The sequence below is a fragment of the Chroicocephalus ridibundus genome, chromosome 6 (genome assembly GCF_963924245.1).
Source record: "Chroicocephalus ridibundus chromosome 6, bChrRid1.1, whole genome shotgun sequence".
In the NCBI taxonomy this organism is placed as follows: Eukaryota; Metazoa; Chordata; class Aves; order Charadriiformes; family Laridae; genus Chroicocephalus; species Chroicocephalus ridibundus.
Window position 1 is genome coordinate 5444367 of NC_086289.1, and position 19316 is coordinate 5463682.

The 19316-nt window shown below is 42.0% G+C and overlaps 1 protein-coding gene across 4 annotated transcripts in view; it reads right to left on the minus strand.

Moving 5' to 3' along the window:
* Window positions 1-19316, minus strand: part of TACC2 (transforming acidic coiled-coil containing protein 2) — a 151280-nt gene that overhangs the window by 8134 nt on the left and 123830 nt on the right. For 2 of the 4 annotated variants that reach the window (XM_063339137.1, XM_063339138.1), the window contains 8 exons: window positions 19018-19079; window positions 18074-18189; window positions 17129-17300; window positions 15590-15730; window positions 14609-14689; window positions 7233-7376; window positions 6272-6348; window positions 1721-1764 (listed from right to left, as the gene is read on the minus strand). In XM_063339137.1, coding sequence (XP_063195207.1) covers window positions 1721-1764; window positions 6272-6348; window positions 7233-7376; window positions 14609-14689; window positions 15590-15730; window positions 17129-17300; window positions 18074-18189; window positions 19018-19079 — 837 coding nt within the window. The remainder of the gene's footprint in view (window positions 1-1720; window positions 1765-6271; window positions 6349-7232; window positions 7377-14608; window positions 14690-15589; window positions 15731-17128; window positions 17301-18073; window positions 18190-19017; window positions 19080-19316) is intronic. The other 2 variants (XM_063339139.1, XM_063339140.1) reach the window with 1 other exon arrangement.

The window sequence follows — 19316 nt, forward strand, 5'->3', positions numbered from 1 at the left end:
TTTAGCACTTGCATGAGGAGGATGACAGACGTTATGTCAGAAGGCAGGCAAATTTGCTCAGTTGTACATACAAAAGGCAACAGAGGCATAACACCATAGAGAATGAAGCCAGGCATATTATTATATTATTCATTATTATTATATATATTTATGATATAATTTTATTATTATTATTTTTATCATAACATTTATTTATTTATCTACAGGCTCATTTTTCCCTTCACTTGAAAGGAGTCTGGGGTGTCTCCCAATGACTGAGAAACGCAGGAAGGCAGCAAAACTACTTCCCCCGACTCTCGTTGGGCAAAACTAACCAAATTAGCTACAAACATATGTAAACGCGACTCAAGCATTAATTAAAAAAAAAAAAAAAAAACCAAAAAAAACCCCAAACAAATTTAAAGAAACCAAACATTTGGGGGTCAGACAATACTGACTGTATATGAGGGGACTGCCCATTCTAAAAGGGGCAAACAATACGATACGTGATATATCTATACGATACATGATAGCTGTAATATAGCTGGAATAAAAGTCCTTCCCTGTTGGAAAGACGCAGGTACGCGGGTTGCGTTCCTGGCACACTGTGCTCTCTGTGACAGTTCTCTCAGGGGGAATAAGGAGGGGGGGGGGGGGGGAAATCTATCTTTTGATTTTTCAATAAACACAGTGCCAGCAGGCTGGATTCACACCACTCGCTGCTCGCAGACACCGTTAGCCGGGCTAGCCTTTCTCCTGCCTCTCACAGCCCAGATTTAACTCCGAGGCTGCTCCTAATGGATTTCAACAGTATTTCAAATTACTCTGCTGCGTTACTTGAGCTTGTCCAGATGAGTTTGGTCCTCCTTTCTCATCAGCCGCTGCTTTTTTTCCTGCTTTTCCTTTTCCTTCTCTTTCCCAGCAATTTTGGCCATGGAGAACCCACGACCCTGCTCAGCCGTTTGCCTTTCTGGGAGACAGCTGGAGCTGAAGCAGTACAGGGCAGCACAAGGCACTGGCACTTTGTATAGCCCGACTAAGAAAAAGAGCTTTGGAAATCTTATGAGGAGGCTTTGAAATCACATCCCAGGGGCCAGATCTCCCACACCGAGGAAAAACATGAGTCCTGCAACCTTTGGTTTTGAAATGCTACTGCACGTAGCGTTCTTCATTCGCAGGGCGTGCTGTTAACAAAGGCGTTTTCTAATTATTGCGAGGCAAAACATGTCATAATTTAGACCTTAAAGGAGATCCCTATGTCAGTAAGTAACTGGGGAGGTGGACTGGATGCTCAATCTCTCAACTGGGATTGGAGTTAATCTAGGTTTTGGTCTGCCCAATGCACTTAGCACGGATAATCCCTGTTGTTGTAGAGAGCTAAGTTTGGTATCTCCCATTAAACGGCCAGGAGTGGATGACTACAGGGGTTTTAGGTCACTGAAAGTCTCTCCCACAAATTGCGGGCAAAGCGTTTGAGCATGTTCCCTATGGGATAGTTTGATGCAGAAGGAAAAGCCCTGACCTTTCTGCATTACCTGGACTGCCTCGGGGGCTACTTTCTGTCAAAGGAAGCCCTGGCTTTTCATCACACCCTGGTGTCCTCGGGGACGGTCACGACTCCCAGCAGCACCAGCAGATGTAGTTAGCATCAAAATGCCGCCCAGAGACTTCAACTATGTTTCTAGGCTCTCTTCAGAAAATCAGAGCGGAGGATAGCATCTTACAGAGGAGAAACACCTACCTATCATCTGAGCAATCGTCTTCTCGTATTCTGAAACTATTTTCCTATAAAAGGGGAAAAAAAAAGAAAACCTTTTGTCAAACATCATCATTGCTAATGCTTACTTAGAAAATAATGCTACTCAATAAGCCAGCTATGGTATTCTAAATGAGATGCAGAACCCCTTCACACTTTTATATGCTCCTTATTACATGAATAACAAATAAAACCGACAGCTTAAACGTTGCACCTGATTTTTAATTCTCCGTGTAAGTCAGCATAGGTGGGGGGAGGGAAAAGGGACTGCTTTGAAACAAATTCTGTTATTTGAAACGTGTCCAAAGTACATTACCAATCATGATTTAAATATAAACATAATCACATCGGTCTAATTCAAGAGTTACAAAGAGTCTGGTTTTTCCATTACTTTCTCCCCTCTTCTCTATGTTTGTGTTTGCTTATTTTAAAGTTAAATGTTAAGTAAAGTTGTAATTGGTAGCAAGTAAACCTAACAGAAGTACAATTGGCCATCATCCAAAATATATCTAATCTTCCACTCCAAATGTGACTAAATGATCCATTAGCACTTAAGACAACAAGACCGAAGTATTCAATTACGTAGCACAAAATCCATCGTGTCCTATTTCCCGAATCTGTTTTTGAAACCGAGGTGGCAAAATGTTACTTTTAAGACCATTTTATTTCATATACTCACAGTAGGCTTTGAATTTCCTTCTTGAAAAGAGGTTAGCCAAAATAAGCAGATTAAATGTGATTTAGAAAGATGATCCATCCCTTCCCAGAGCCAAATAAAGCTAATGAAATGGGACTAGTTTGATCTGTGCTTTGATTCATGAGCCACGTAGGACTGCCTACGAAAAACAAAATGACCCCACACTTCATCTGAAGTGGATATTCAAAATAGCTCACTGGTATTTGAATACGTCTCTTTTGAAGCCTTAGCTCGCTTTCACTTGCTCCAGTTTAGAGAAGTCTGCTGCAGTTGGTGAGGTTACGGAAAGGATGTGGGAAAATCCCGAGACAAAAGACAGGAGGACTTTTGGAAAGGAAAGGAGAAACTTGTGGAGCTCTCAAAAAACCAACGGAGTAACTCCAGTACCGCCTGTCTCAAATCGGAACCGCAAACAGAGCCCAGGACCCCCCGAGAAGGCCGCTTGCCCCCAAGGTCAGTAGCGTCTCAGGTGTCGTGGTCCCGCAGAGCGCTCAGCAGGGCAGGGGCTCCCCGCTCACCTCGCTCGGCCTTCACATCGAACCGACAATTCTCGGTCCTGGGTCCAGAGCCCGTCTCTGCACAGCTCACTGGGCATCCACTGGGACCTGCTCGGATGCTGCTTTACCTGCTGACAATCCTGTTGTTTTAATTGGCTTTTTTCCTTTTTCTCTTTTTTTTTTTTTTTAACCATAAATGACACTTTTGAGAGCAAAGATAGCCTCAAGCGTTTGCCCCTAAAAGGAAGGGATTGGTTTCATGTCCAAAGAAGATTACCTCACAAAGCCTGCTGTAAGCAATAAGGATTTTAAAGCCATGTCATATCCTTGTAACACCAGGCACCTTTAGGAAGTTTTATCATCCTAGGAAACGAAGCCAAGGACTCAGGGCAACGAACATGACATTAAACACTGTTACAGACTCAGCTGCGCCACGGAAGTTGGCAGCAAAGTGAAATAACATTATCTATTTCTTATTTGTACCAGCTTAGACTAGTTCAAGTAGGTACCACGTGCTCTGCATTATCCAGCCTCATGAATCATGCGGCAGCTGTTCAGTAGAAGCGGATACTGCAATGGCACATTGATTTTTATAATATTCGATTTGGAAAGCAAGGTGAAGTCTTGCTCCAGATTCATGTCTTTCCATCAAGCAGCCTAAATAATGGTCATTGTGCCTGGGGCACCAAAGGATGCTGCCCACATCATTCCTCTCTGTGATGCACATCTTCACCCTTGACATGCTCCATAGGCTTAACTCCCGGTATTTTAGACATTCAGTCTATTTATTGACTTCCTGCAATTTCCTAAGTCATAAAAACACCGAAATCCAGGGCTACAAAGGATCTCTGAGGTCATCTGCTTGACTTCCCTTAATCAACTAGACCTCCAAACAACCATATTTAAGTATTTCTTGCCTGCCTCTGGTTGTACCCTTGGATTATGGTACATCTCACCCAGGTTTGGCTCTTTGATAGTTACTACATTATTACAACTTCTCATCTCGGCTACTGCTCTCTGGAGTGGAATTTCCTCCAGTCTGACGTTTTTCTGGAAACTTAGCTGAACTCAGGGTATTCCATGTAGAGTACGCAGGACTCGGATAAAGGAGCACTGCTTCTCCTTCTGTGGACAGTGATGCTTTTGTGCTCGCAACTCTTGATAATCCCTTCACTCCTTGTTTATCATCATGGCATACCTAATTGCTGCATCTCTAATTTACCACACATGGACTGTTTGAACATTTAATCTTCCAAGAGAAATCTGTCTTAGTGCACACATGCATATTTTATCATTTCGTGACAATATTAATCAGATTATTTTTTTTCTCCCGTGTGTTCTAGGGATGTGCCTGTGGGAAATTTGGCTCAGATAATGTGCTTTTTTCAAATCACGTTTTACTGAGGGTGTAGACACACAAGCGAATCACTGTGAGGAAGATGAAAGTACAGATCTACAGCGTGCCAGCTGCTCTGTGTCACTCCCTGCTCTCCTTTCACTAAGGAATAAGCAACCTCTGTCGGTGCCCGTTTGCAGTCGGCAGGCGCGAGCACCCAGGTGGTTCCTGGAGAACAGACCAAGTACCGCACCTGAGTGTGTGCTGAACGCTGGGACATTCCTTATGCAATTCTGAATTTTCTTCATTCCTTGGTTTGCTTCCTCGGTTTGACCGCTTGCAGCAGCTCCTTTCCGTTTTGCCTCGCTATGCATTCGAGGGCTACGCCGGGGTTTTGTTTCCTTGCCTGAGCAGAGCGCAAGGGAGGTGAGAGAACTCAGCTGGGCACCGGGAGGTGGTTTTCCGACCGAAATGAAGCGGCTGCCCTTGCCTTCCACAGATGCCTCTCTGAAGATGCTTTGGCTCAAAGCCCTGTGCTGCCGCTATTCAAATCCGCCCTGTGGGACTCCTGGCATCCGTGCTAGCCTCTGCCGAGTCTGCACCGCACCTCCCTCTTCCCCTTACTCCCTAAGTGCAGTTTTCCTGGATACAAGCAGGAATGGCATATGCAGGTCATCACTTGATACAGCTCATCGGCTTTAGTTTTAAACCACCGAGATGTTTAATTCTGGGAAGAAGCTAGTGCTAGAACAGAAGTGATTTTGAAAAAAATTCAGTCTCAGAAGCAATACCAGAAACTATTACTTAAAAGAAGGATGCTAAAATAATCTGACAGTTTCCTTTTATTTATGAGTCAAGGAGGGAGGTGTTTTTCTGTCTGTTTGAAGGTAGAAAATAACAGGTTTTAAAGACTCCATGAAATACTTTCATGCAACTATATATTTAATATACAAATATATATTTATATTTTGCAATTGATGACCTTCTCAGATTCAGATCGCTGAGCAGGTCAAGCTCATCTGTAAGTGGTTCTTATGGGATTACCACTATAAAAAAAAAAAAAATTCAAGGCGGAAACTTTCAACTCACTAAATGGGAAGCAAGAGTGATTCTTTGAGCAATACTCCTCAACTCATGCACTACAGTGATTTTGTCGTCACCCTTCCAAGTGGTAGGACCTAGGCTGGGAAGAAAGTCAAACCAGTTGTGTTCCAGTATTTTATATTAAATATAATAGAGACAGGTTTTCAAGGAGAAATAGAATACATTAGAACAGATACAACTAGAAGAAAATGAAAAGCTCATGGCCCTTCTATCAGCCCTTAAACAGCAGCAAAATCCAAACTGAAATCAATCTTAGTGTGTGCAATAACTACAAAAATTAGCTCAGTTCAAAGAAAAGAGTGTAGAATCTCCTTGAAAGTCAACGCTCATAGGCCAGAGTGGCTCCTTTGCAAGAAATGTTTTCCTACTGGCAACCGGGGTTTTGTTTTCTGTTGTTAAAGAAACTTTTTACAATGATCTCCTGGAGAAAGCCTGTACTACTCACAACAATCTTCACGTTCTTTCTTCTGTTGGCAAAACTCTTTGTGGAGAGTGAATTTTAAATTAGCGCGTGCACACCTCTGCCAGCTCCGCAGGCAGACCCAGTCAGTCAGGCAACAGAGACACCACCAGGCAATCCATGTGTGAATTCCCAGCACAAACTGGAGAAAATTCTTCCCTTACATTAACCTAGATGAAGACCCCTCTTATCTTGGTATCTTTTTGAGGATGTAAATGAGATTAGCAACACAGAAGTTTTCAGTGATTACCCTGAAGAGGGGTGCCCACCGTGCAGAGCAAGTACAAAGCATCTGTTATGGATCAACCCAAAACCTGCAGTTAAAAATAACTAAACAAATTCAGCTAACCAAAGTAGTTGTACAGTCACGGTACTCTGTGTACTATCCACAGCTGAGATGAGACTCTCTGCCAGCGTGATCAGTGACAAGTTAATAACCCACCTCATCTCCATCACTTCCCTTCTGCTTTCTTCATATTTCTCTTTCCACTCAGATACTTCTCTTTCCTTGGCCACAATCTGAAACGAAGAAAGCAAAGGGGGAAAAAAAAGTTAAACCCAGTGATCTATTAAAGAGGAAATTAAGTAAGTGTACAATATTTGATTTAATATCAAATTCTAATTAACAGAGGTACAGTTTTCAAACGCATAATGGTTTCAAGCATCCCCAGTGATTTTTCCCTTTTGCAGACTTTAAGGTGCAATTAAAAAAGTTCGGCTGTGAAATCATCCGCAAGTTTTGAAAGACTAACTTAGGAGAGCAGCTGCAACGTTCTTGTTTCTTATTTCATTCCTGATTATATCAAGGACACTTTTCAGGAAATACTACGTTACACCACACTTTGTCTGATTTGACCTGGAGCCAAACCTGAAATACTTCTGTAGATGGTCCCGCGCCCTTTAAGGGGGTTCTCCTGCTTCTGCACCAATATTTAGGGCTGACTGTCCATGCAATTTTATGCCCAAAGGACTGGCTTCCTTTGTGCTCCTTTCGTTCACACAATCTATCACGAAGTTTGGAATACTCTAACACTAGATTGTACCCATTTTTTATTATTTTTAGCCGGACTAATCTTACATGTAGCTTTGCAAAATACGTCATTTTATACCTATTTCTAGCATCTTACAATTTTTATAAAATTACATAGCAATGTCAAAACGTACATAGTACAGATACGGTTCAAAACAAAAAAGATGTATTTTCATGTAATGTCTTCTTTTCACTTATGTCAAAAAAGTGTAGAGCCCTTTGCTTTGGTAGCCTCTAGCGTGGTTTTAGCGTGGCTGAGGATAGTTTTAAGAATAGAACAAGTGTCCGTAATATGAATCAGCTGGGAGAAAACAGGAAAGAAGTAAACCGCAAGGGGCACATATTTCCTTTTCCAAATTCTGAAGAAAATTACCTCTGCTCTGGCGAGTCGTAGCGCAGAGTCTAAGTCTTGCTGGGGGTAGAGAAGACCCGCGGTGCTTTCTGCATCCGAGGTGCCGATCCGGGAGTACAGTGCACTTTTAGAGATGGAAACATCTGCTGGGATAGCAGGTTCTCTCTGTGTGTTTGTTTTTTTAAATACAAAGAAATGAGCCATTAAATATGCGTTTAGCTAATATGTTTTCTGGGTGCGGTGCTAAGCACCGGGGTCCTGAGCTAGGACTAGAATCCTGTGAACTACTAAATTACAACAGCAATGGCACTGACAAGGAACTTGGAATTTAGCCATCTTGAAATACACATTTAAGATCCAAAGCGAGCACCAAGAGAGCCATATTACCCTTATAGAGCGAAAATACAGACAGCACTTTGCCACCAATATGTTAAGGTCCTATATTAGAAAATTTAATACTTTCCGATGCAGAAATCTCATCAAATCATCCACAAGAAATGCACATCAGCAGAGGAAATTAGTATTGGAGGCAGAGAGCTTGTTAAGGGGAATTCCGCTTCCATAAAAATCGATGAAGAAACCAGAAGCGAGAAGACAGCTCACTTTCTTAGGTCTGATCTGCCAATATACTGTATCTGCCACAAATGGTATTTCATAAAAAGTGTGAATACCATATAGACTCACGGAATCATAGAATACACAGGTGACGTTGCTGCCCCACTGGTATTTAGCATGCGATTAGTAAGTTAAATGAGTTTTTATTTGCAGCTGCCAATTTTGCTCATGTCAGCGACCCAGATTAGCATGTGAAATGAGGAAGAGCAAAAAAAAGAGGGATGGGACACTGAGATGCAAGGTCTTGCAAACAACACTGTAGGTACCAACAATCCAAGTTACAGGCCATTAAAATCAAGGTGATTAAAAAAGACCATTAGGAAGATGCTAAACAAAAAAATCCCCACATTTTTAAACACCATCCATGGCAGATCTACAGTCGGGATTCCTATGCTTGAGCAACACCATATTCTTTCTCAGCTACTCTACCGGAGCACCTCTGCCCTGCGCTTTTCCCCGGCAGCAGCCCCCTGAGAGCAGACCCCCCCCAGCCCCCCGCAGCAGATGCACCACCACAGCCACACGTCCCTCTGTCCCCCACCTACGCTTTGCATCTTGCCATCAACCAGCCGACACGCACGTTGCCTCTGGCGGTCTGGGAAACAAAATCTTTTCTCTCCCAGCTGCTGGTGGGTCACAAAATAATTTTGGGGGTGGATGTGCCCATATCCCCGTTGCTGGGGTGGAATGTTCCACTCCTCTGTTGAATACCCACGAAACTGGCCAACGGAATCAGGATTACTGGGGACGGGGAGGAGAGGGGCAGGCGGTACAGACACCATGGCAATCCCCCAAACTTCGCTTCCTTACTAGACCCCACTAACGCAGGCTGGAGGATCAATGGTGCCCCCACCGCCCCGAGCCCGCCCAGGGCAGCCCCACCTCGGGGAGCACCGCGGGGGCAGATGGGCTTAGCCGTGGCCAGGGACGTGCCCTGGCACCGATGAACTATTTTCCTTTCTCATTCTCTCTATCTGAAATCCTTCCGCCAAAAGAAGTTTCACAGGAAAGATCTTGTGTCTGAGTATGGCTGAAATTCCTTGAATTTCTCTGACCTAAAAAGATACTCCACGTTGTACAGAACACACAAACTCACTGACTTAAGTGGGGAGGACACAAATGCCCGCAAATCCCTCTCTCGCTGTGTATGTGTATCACGTCCCTTGATAAACCAGTATCAAAACTGCATTTTAAAATAGGGAATGATTTTTTATTATTATTATTATTATTATTATTTTTTAATTAGTTATTTAGCCTGCAGATTCAGCAGCATAATTTTTCAGTGGGCTCTCATGACAATTACAATTGCCTCCAGGACGACGCTACTCGCGGCCACAGAGAGGGCTGGAGCGGGGCCCACAGCCTGTGTGGCTGGGGAAGGACCTCAGGCTGATCAATGCCTTTTTCCGTCCACCGATGGAAGTGGATATTCACATGCAGATTTCCTGCTACAGCACTTCCTTGCTGCTGAAAAGGGGATAACATATTTTTCCGGTTTACTTGTTACCTTTGTGCATAAAGCAATATATTCTGTTCCTTCAAGTTCACAAATGCAGTACCTTTGTTGTTAGGCTTTATCTGAAATAATTAAGAGTAGCAATCCAGATTTTTTTAATGGGTTTGTTACATAAAAGAGATAAAAAGATTTTATTTTACTGTAAAAGAGGGTTGGGCTTTTTTAGTTATTTTTGGGCTTTGTTTTGTTTTGTGTTTTTTTTTTTAAATAAAATAGCAGAGTCACATTCTACTGCCTGAAGCACAGGCATGTGAAAGTGAGTAGGTAACGTCCGAATCAAGGCGCAGGCCTCGCCTCCACAACATGCACACAAATAGACCCCATTAATTTCAACACCACGTGTTCTGGTTTCAACACAGCTAAAGGAAAATTTGTCAGCTGCCCTTCCATAAACCATTCACTTGCCCACAGTTCTTCTCGCGTAGCCTAGAATTAACAGAAAGGATCGAAACCCACTATTAATTTTGTTGCAATCCCTTCTGAGTTCTCACATCACACCTTATTGAAGCAGCTATATTAAAAATGACATCCAGTGCTCACTCGAGATAAACACAGGACTGGATGTTCTGGATAGCACATCTGTAGACAACTCGAGCAAACAGCAACAATAAAAGCCCAGGCAAGAAAATTTAATTAGAGCAAGAATAAGCTAAACAGTACTTAGATAATGCCATGCTGTATCTTCATTTATATGAGACTCTCACTAATTTGCTCTGTATTTTTAAACTCGGAAGTGAATTGACTATCACTTATAGAGCAGGCCACACCTTCTCTTTTCTGCTACATTTAACCAGGAATACACAAAATAACAATCAATTCCAACATAATTAGGAGGTGCAAGCTCAAATCCAGTGGATTCTCCTACCTGAGGAAAAAGCATCACAAGATCTATCAGAACTACATAGCCTGCATTCCTGAAAGTCTCTCCCAGCATACAACAGCTATCCAGGAAAAAATACACCTGGGACACAAGCTCCAACATCCACGTCAATGCATAAACAAAATGCTGTCCGCAGATCTGCGTGAAACAGCCAATAAATAAGACTACTGCTGCCTCAACTCAGGACCCTAACTTCAAGAAAAACCACCTCACTTTTGTTCCTCCTCAAACACAAGGCAAGAAAAACCGAGAGATAAAAAAGAGCCATGAGATCATCAAAGCTGGCCTCAAGAGAAAGGCCATCCTGAAGATCAACCTGTGGAACCGCACGTATCGCATTTCAAAAGCCTCCTACAGCTTCATTTGCTGGATCTCATCAAGAGATTGCTGGAAGATATTAATTGTGGCAAAAGAAACACAAATTTCCTCAAAACGTGTCAAAGTAACTGCCAGAATGATAAAATTTTTAAAGAAAACAGAACATTTAAAGCATTTAATGCATATTTACTCATATTTTTTATATAGTGCTCAACACCTCACTCACATAGTTATGTTTTCTCTAGTCCCCACTTGCATTTGAGTAAATCGTACAAAAGAATCGTAACAATGACATGGAAAACAACTTAAAATTTCCAAAGATGACTGTAAAAACTCTTGGAATTGAACCACCGAGCAGAAACGCTTGCAGTAGTGGTCAGACCAGTATTGTCCTAACTTTGGAAACACTTCACACCAGTCACAGCCGGCTCTTTGGCAGGACCAACCAGTAAAAGTCCTCGTGGTTCTACTTCAAAAGCCAATTTTACACAGCTCCAAACTGATGCACAATTAGCGACTGTTATTTGCTGCCTCCAAATATTCCTATCCTGAGACAATAGTATAACCTGACCAACAAGATGACGGTATTACCCAAAATAACTCTGTCAGTGCTTCAAGTTCAACACCTAATTGCTGAGAAGGTAAGCAGTTAATTGGGGTAATAATAAGCGTAGGGATTTGTAAGTCACTGAACCTCGCACAGAAAGATTAGAGTCTGCAGGGGAATTACTACTGAATGTAGGTCACTGCAATCTTAGTGTAAATATTTGAGAGCCCAACGCACTTCCCTCTTCCCTCCCCAGCACCTTTCACAGAAACCGGATATCTGACCGGACGGGGAATAAATGCGCATCGATTAACCAGCTGCGGGCACCTCGCTTCCAGCAGGTCAAAGCGAAAGAAAACAGAAAAAATAACGGAAACGAAAACTACTTTTTATCATACTGTTTAGAGGAATATGTATTTAGCCCTTCTGAAAATTAGAATCACAGAATGGTTTGGGTTTGAAGGGACCTTAAAGATCATCTAGTTGCAACGACCTGCCCTGGGCAGGGACACCTCCCACCAGAAGCTTGCCCTTTACAAGCACCCAAATACTGTTTGGGTGCCTATCAAATGATCTTCTCTTTTAACTAATTGATGTGCGTGCAAACAAGGCAATGTAGGCAAACCAAGACCTATTTGTGCTTGCAAATATATTGATTAGCAAGTAAAATCCAAGCCTAAGTTCCCTGCTTGTAGAGTTTTACTAGCAAAAATGGTACCCCTGTTTGAAGGAAATATTCCTCCCTCACTACCAGGAGAGCCCCCCAAAGCCGTGAAGTGCCAACCCCATTTGTGCCAATGCCTCTCCTTTCAGTTTCTCTCCTTTCCTTGGATCTTACCTCAACACCCAACTCCACACCGCCTCAGCCTCCGCAGGGTGCTGGACACAAACCCTACCTATTTCTGTTCAAGCTGCACCTATAAAAAAATGGCCACAGGATATCCTAATGGAGACAGTTTAATAGAGAACTGTGAATTCATCTCAACGCCAGAAGAGAGAAACCTTTGGCAATGTAAAAATAGACGACTAGCCCTGCTGTTGTTGAAGCGCCTGACGAGAACTTTGGGAGTGGCCAAATAACTTCCCTCTGTCTGAGAACAACAAACTGCACATCCTTATTCTCAGTCGCAGTACTAGCAGAAAACGCTTTTATTTAATTTTTTTTTTAGGTGACCTAACTTGCCATAACAAGTGCTTGTGTCTTTATTTAACATCTTATTCTTATTACCCCATCCTGTAACGGTTTAGCAAATGTTAAATGTAATTATACAACGTTAAGAAAAGAACGGAGGCCAGCCAACCAGGAGGGAATTCTGCCAGTTAGCATCCGAATTTAAGTCACTGCAGTCGTCTGGTGGATCCTATTATACTTAATCCAGGCCATCAGTCACCGTAGGTCACAAGGGCTGTCATCACAGGCTAATTTTACATTAGCAACCTCCCACTGAAATAAGAAAGTTATGCAAGGACAAAAGTCCTTCCCAGCCTAACACGACACCCACCGTATTCAGCGAGAAGCATTCCTCCGACCGGACCAACACGGGGCTTTGCGAACGTCAAAATGGTACCGATTCTCTGTCAGAGGGTGGAGTTTTGCTTATTTATCTCTCCTCAGCTCTGCTTATCGTTTTTGCTATCTTTAGCATACAAATTAGTGGAATTTTCCAAAAATTCACATGAAATCCATTTCCCTTTTCTAAGTTCCAAGGAGTTCATAAACTTGCTCTATATAAAAGAAGATGCTGTAGTGATGTTAAAAAGCATCTTTAAAATGTTAACTCCACCTAATCAAATACATCCTGTAACATTTCTGCAGCTCAGAATCTTCCCTGGGTAACACGCAAGAATTCACAAGCACACGAAGCTATTTTCTTCAGGCTAAAATAGTCCAAAATTTGTGAGTTTCTGAATTGCTGGCCACTAGCAAAAATGCAGATGTCTAACAGAATTCTTTTGTATGACCTGCGAAAAGCATCTAGGTGTTATTATATGTTTGATCTCGAGTGTTTCCTGGTGCCGGAGAGCCCGAAAGCTGCATGTTACAGCAAAGCGCTGGGAGGACAAGGAGGCAGAGGGAGAATAAGGAGGTAGAGAGGATCTAGAGAGGATGCCACCTCGCCCTCCTCTGACACCCGCCACTCCGGGCGACGGAGCAAGGGCACGCCGTCACACACAGGCCAGTACTCAAGCAGGAAAACGGCATTTATTTTGTCACTCCTTTAATGCGAAGGTTAATCTTGGTTTCTAATGAAGACAACGGCACGTTTTTCTTGATTAAATAGAAGACTATAGCCACATACTTTAAAACACCCATAAATATGCAAGGAATGGGTTGACTTCGGTAAGTATATGTGCACCGTGGAAACAGTTGGCTCGTGGGTTATTTAAGGTAAGCAAAATAAATCAAATAAGATCATTATTTTTTCATAAAAGTTCAGTTGATCTAAAAAAATCTTTACTTTTATGAACTAGCTACTTTATGACTGATCTTTAGAGCAGAAAAGTAATTCGACCATACAACCGGCCCAAATGCTGTTATGTTGCAAATGAACTCAAGATGATAGAGAACCAGGCAAAAGACTTCCCTCTGACTTATAGATGGACAGTATAAGAAGGGAAAGGTCACCGGAGAAGAACGAGTCAGAAGCACATTCTCCTCATTTGGAATAAAACATCTCACTGCAGCAGGACACTGCCATCCCATCAGCATCTCATTCAGCTGATAGCACCCCCCAAGAAAGCCACTAACATTTTTGGCTTGAGTTTTTTTGTTAAAAGCACCATGAAGGGCATCATAAATGGGCTGCACAACCGGCTGACCACCAAACCCAGCGCACCAGTGAGCTCTTCTGTCCCGTTCCAAACACAGCGAGGACCACGTGCATCCCTAAGAGTGGCGCAAAGCATCGCTCTGGCACTAGCCAGCTCAACATAGAAGTAACAATAAAAAAAAACAAACTTCAGATCTTCATGAATAAAGACACATTGTGTTGGGGGAGCTCTATAGCCCTTCCAAGCCTGCTGTAGACCCTTTCTTCAAGCCTGAGGGCAGGGTTGATTGAACTTCTCACTTCTGAACTCTGAGGCTCAAGGTGTCTGATTTCAAGCTGAAAATACCAACAAAAGACAAAATGCCCCTACAGTCAAAATCTGTGGCATCTTTATAAGAAGTAGGTTCGGTATTGCTTTGCCGTCAAACATTCTAGGACAAATTTTGCTGTAGACAGAAGACAAATGGCCACCTGATGGCAGAACGTGTCTCCTGCGAAAGGTTAAGTGCCTGCTTCTTGCCTTCAAACCGCCTTTTGTTAATTCAGATGTAGCGGCACTCTGTAAGTGGAGCGGGTGAGAGCATTTCGGTGTGCAGCACTGCTTTCAGCATGCTCTTTGGTGCCTCGCTGAGGTGCGCGCAGCTTAGCACCGCACTCTGAGAGCCGTCGTTACCTTGTTAAAGAAAAAGCAGCACTCGGTTTCTTAGTCTGTGCACACTCACACACACGTGGCAGGCACAAAGCAGATACCTCGGAGCGGAAAGAAGACAGGGTAATCTGCCTGGCTAACTTCAGTGCTTCTATCCTCATTGCAGCAAACTCTAACTCCTCCTGTCAAGTGTTGGGTTGTGAGCAATCCACAGGAAAAAAATGTATTAAGAACATAGCAAAAATGTTTAACACGATCAAAAATGGAATGTTGTATTTTCATGTATAATTCTGACAGTTCCTGGGTGACAAACACATCCCGTATTTCTTTCGCGACTAGAACTTTGACACAAAACCGTAGTTTTTAGCTTTCAGGTAGCTGTATAGACAAACAATTTTTATTAGGAGGTAAGTATGAACAACGCTTTGGGTAAAATAAACCTTTTCTGAAACTAGAGCTGTTTCTCACAGACTCCTCTCCTTTTGTTTTCATTTTATGTGAATTTATGACAGCTGCCGCTCTCAATTCAGCCTTTGCCCTTTTGAGGTTTCACTATAAATATTCTAGAAAATATGTCCTGACACACAGAACTACTCTGCAGAACAATTTGCTTTTCCTAGAAAGAAGCCATGCCAAATTCTGCATTGGACAGATTACTAGAAAACCAAAGCCTAATTTTAATGTCAGTAGAATTAGGGCCTCAATCTCTGGAAATCAATCTATGCATACAGACCTACTAAGGCCAGGTGTCAAGACAACTCTCCACACATCAAGTCCTGTGTTCAAGCTAAAAAGATTTGTTTTATAAAGACTTCTGCAAAATATATGCACCAGTGGCACAGGATAACCGAAAGTGTTGATGAAATTTAAGTTTATGTATTATATGAAATAAATTAAAATATTTCTGTCCCTTAAGTTCCCAAAAGGCCAAAGTTACTTTGGAAAGAATCAAATAATTATTTTGCTTCTTTCCCACCTCCCCTCCAAGCCTCCCTACACCCATGCCAAATGAGGCAGAGCATTCCTCTACCTGCGTACAGACAAACTTAGAGAAAAGCGAGATTTATGTTTCTGCTACAAACCTGAAGTTTCTGAGCAAATACTGGGGGGTTCTTTTCTGCTAAATCAGGATCCAGATATTCAGGCTGATCACATATCGAGGTTTTCTTAGATATCCTATTGAGAAGAGCATCAGCAGAGACAAAGGAGTCTTCAGGAGATGTCTGAAGGGGAAGGAGGATAGAGAATAAGCAACAGACGTTTTGCCTAAGTAGATCAGACCAAAAGCAACATACTTGTCTGCAAATCCTTGATTCCTAGTAAATTCTTGCTGCCCTGAAGATTACTTTTGAATACGCAACCCACAGGTGGAACAGACAAACATCAAGAACAATTCTTCCTAATTTAAAAGCTGAGTAAACTTTCCAAGACTAACATGAAGAAATAAATATCTGGACCTCTAAAGCAATGGCTCTCAAACCATGGACCACAGCCCACTCTCAATACTTCTACAATAGCTTTCAAACAATTCCGATGGGCTTATGTTTAGTTCAGGCATCTCTAAGGCAGTGCAAAAGCTTTGGAGACCCCCAAAACTAAGGCAGACTTCAGCAAGACTCTTTTTGCAGTCTTTACAAAGTCTTTTGCTGCTTACTGGGGTTAAACTAAGTTATGTTCACAATTATAACATGGTCAGGATAAATGCACAATATGAGGGTGGACAGAATTAAAGGACAAAACCAAGACCTCTGGGATCTGAGTACCCAAGACTCCCTGAAGTCAGGAAAGTACTCAAGCTCATAAAAAATGTTTTCTGAGATGGTATCAACAGCATCATTAATATAAATTAAGCATAGTATTAAAGTGAGCTGCTTCTTATTTAGACTCCTCAGTAAATAGATTGTCACACAGCTTAGCACGTCTAGTGCTGTAGGCATTTGTGAAACAAGTTTGTCCGGAAAAGTGGAGGCTTTGAGGGAACCTTCATGAATCTGAGAACCAATGCTCTAAAGTCTGTATGCAGCGCAGGTTGGGAGCAAGGAAGGGCTCACCACTAATTCAAATCCAACCCAGAGAAGCCACTAAAAAAAGTGATTTAATTGGAAGCTGGAATGGTTTCTAGTGATGAAAAAAGTGAATTTTACATTATCAGTATCAGATGGCAACAATACAGTTAACAGTTCATGCAAAAATGTGAAAGGGCACTTGTTCTTTACCAACAAAATTTTGAAATTTCACAGTACATGCAACAGAACAAATCATGTCTCTTATGTTTATATAAACCCACTTATTTTACATATAAAATATTTCTTTAAATATTGGGTTAAAGCACAGTGCAAAAAGGCCTGTGTGAGAAAAAAAGCACTTCAAGGTATCAACTTGGAAGAAGTTATTACAAGAACGCGTTAAGCTACAGCAAGTATTCAGAAAAGTCTTATGAATTCCATCAGTGCCATCAACCTGCCTCCCTCATTTGGGTCCTACCATATGCTGCTTCCAAGATCTTTAAGTATCAGATTGAGTTTCACTCTACTTGCGAGATCCACCTTTGCTACCTCTTATATGACACGAGAAATTTCTGCAGGGAAACAATTCCTAAGCTCTTATCATAAATTACTTACTATTTCAATAGCCTCTGGAGTTGTTCCTAGGGTCATGGGCTCCAGGTCTTTCTGCTTTGACTTGTCAGGTGACTGTAAGTGTGCCTCTTGGCTGGCAGCTAGGACTCGGGAAGCTGGATGTTGTATTTTCATTCCAGAGGACTGCTGGGCTTCAGGGTCTTCAAAACTTGACCTGCAAAAAGATTGTGTATATGCTTTCAGGGTAGAGCACAAGGCCCTTACAATTCTGCTTCTGGGAACAACTAAGGAAGTCCCCTTCGTTATTTTCATGTGTATATATTTTTATATCCACTCATTGTTTCAACTCAACTTTATATCATTACACCTCATAGCACTTTGCAATATCCTTCCGAAGCAATGCTCAGGAGTAATCTAAATAAAGTCAGTTCCATGAGAAATGCTATGCGCATTCCTTAAATATTGCTCACTTGCCTTTTTACCCATTTCTCATTGTGACCTACATCTCTCCCAACAAACAACTTTTACTAGTAAGATCAGATGTCCTCAACAAGCAAAATTTTTGGAAGTAAATACAACCCCCACATCCTGTTCTTATGAACTAGACTCCTTGTTCAGAAAATGTATCGAGGAAAGGCCAAGTGAAAAGTTGCAAAATTAGGAGATTTCTAGATTGACATGAAAATGATCTCAGTATCTGAGAAAAAAATGGGAAGTTGGAAGCCATTGTCTACTGGAACAGTTGCCGCTGTGATTCTATTTAGTAAGAATATGAAGGAGAAAAATATGTCCTTCTTCCTTCCCATTAGAAAACTTCTGTATCTTTGCCCTCTATTCTCTATCATATGTGTACACAGATGGGAATCTATTTTTAAACAAACAACTTGGCAACAGAGAGGCAGAGAGAGGAAGAGGTGTATGTGCTATGACGGTAACCCATTTCCCTGCCATCCTTTTCCGTCGCTGAATTTGCTCGCAGTGACATACCCGGAGCATGGGGTCGTGGAATCAGACAGTCTGATGGGAGGTGATTTGACCGGGCTCTCCTGCTGTGCATCAAACATTAGGTATAAAGATTGTTTCTTCGGGGTGTTATCATCCTGCTGGCAATGGGGAAAGAAAGACTCATTAAGCAACTCAACCATCCTCCATTAAAGCTAATTCAGGTCACTGAAGCCTTAAGTGACCAAATGACTTGACAGACGAGCAATAATACAGGACTGTAACACAGTCTATGCTAACTGAGATGAGATGATCCCTTTAAGGAAGAAACCATTAAAGAACAAAACCTACATAGTGCACTCTCTGCAACGGCTCTTCTTCTCCAACTTTGGGGCTAATCAGATTGCTGGGCCTGTCAGGCAGGGGGCATCCCTTGACTGAAAGTGTTACTGAAATATTCACTGAAACTTCTCATCAGCTGACACACTTGATTTTTTTAACATTCCCTGTGGATATACCCCCTTTGAATCTAGTCAAGCTATTGAATCCATGAATTAAATAGAAGCAAGGCAAAACAACTGATAGTGTATAGTACCGCATTCCCTATTTCATGTTCATGCCGTGTATTCTCTCCCGATTCCCTCCATCTTAAAAGTTTTACTCTCAGTCTCTTAAATAGTTCAATAGCTGGTGCAGACAGCTCTGTACTCTACACTGCTGGAAATACTGATTTGCTTTTAATCTCCAGAAAGAACTACTGTGATGCTAGCTTAAAAATAAAATAATGAAATGGAACAAGCTCTACAGAATATAGGACAACAAAGCCCATGCAATTTATCCCAGTTATGCCAATTTAAAGGAACTGGTTTTGCAAATCTGCTGCAGGCACATTATAATTAATTTAAGGGGCAGCGAGGCTGATGGCAGTGTCAGGACAGTATATTACGACAAGGGAATGCAAATGAATGGAAATGGAAGTGAGAACTTACAGGCACAGAGGAGCCTATTTTCTCCATATATTCTATTTCATATGAGTTGCCATATTCCAGTTCTGCAACAGAAACAAAAAAGAGCCATTACATACAAGCCATGAAATGATATTTGCAGAAGTAAATGAGATCTCTTCTCATTTACCAGGGCCACTCCCATTCTGCTCAATACTTTTCTATGAGGTATTAAAAATAGAATATACAGAGGGAAAGCAGAAGGTGCACTGATTTTCAGCAATGAACTATGACACGTTTCAGACAAATTCATTTGCCTGAAAAATTTCAGCTTTATCCATTTG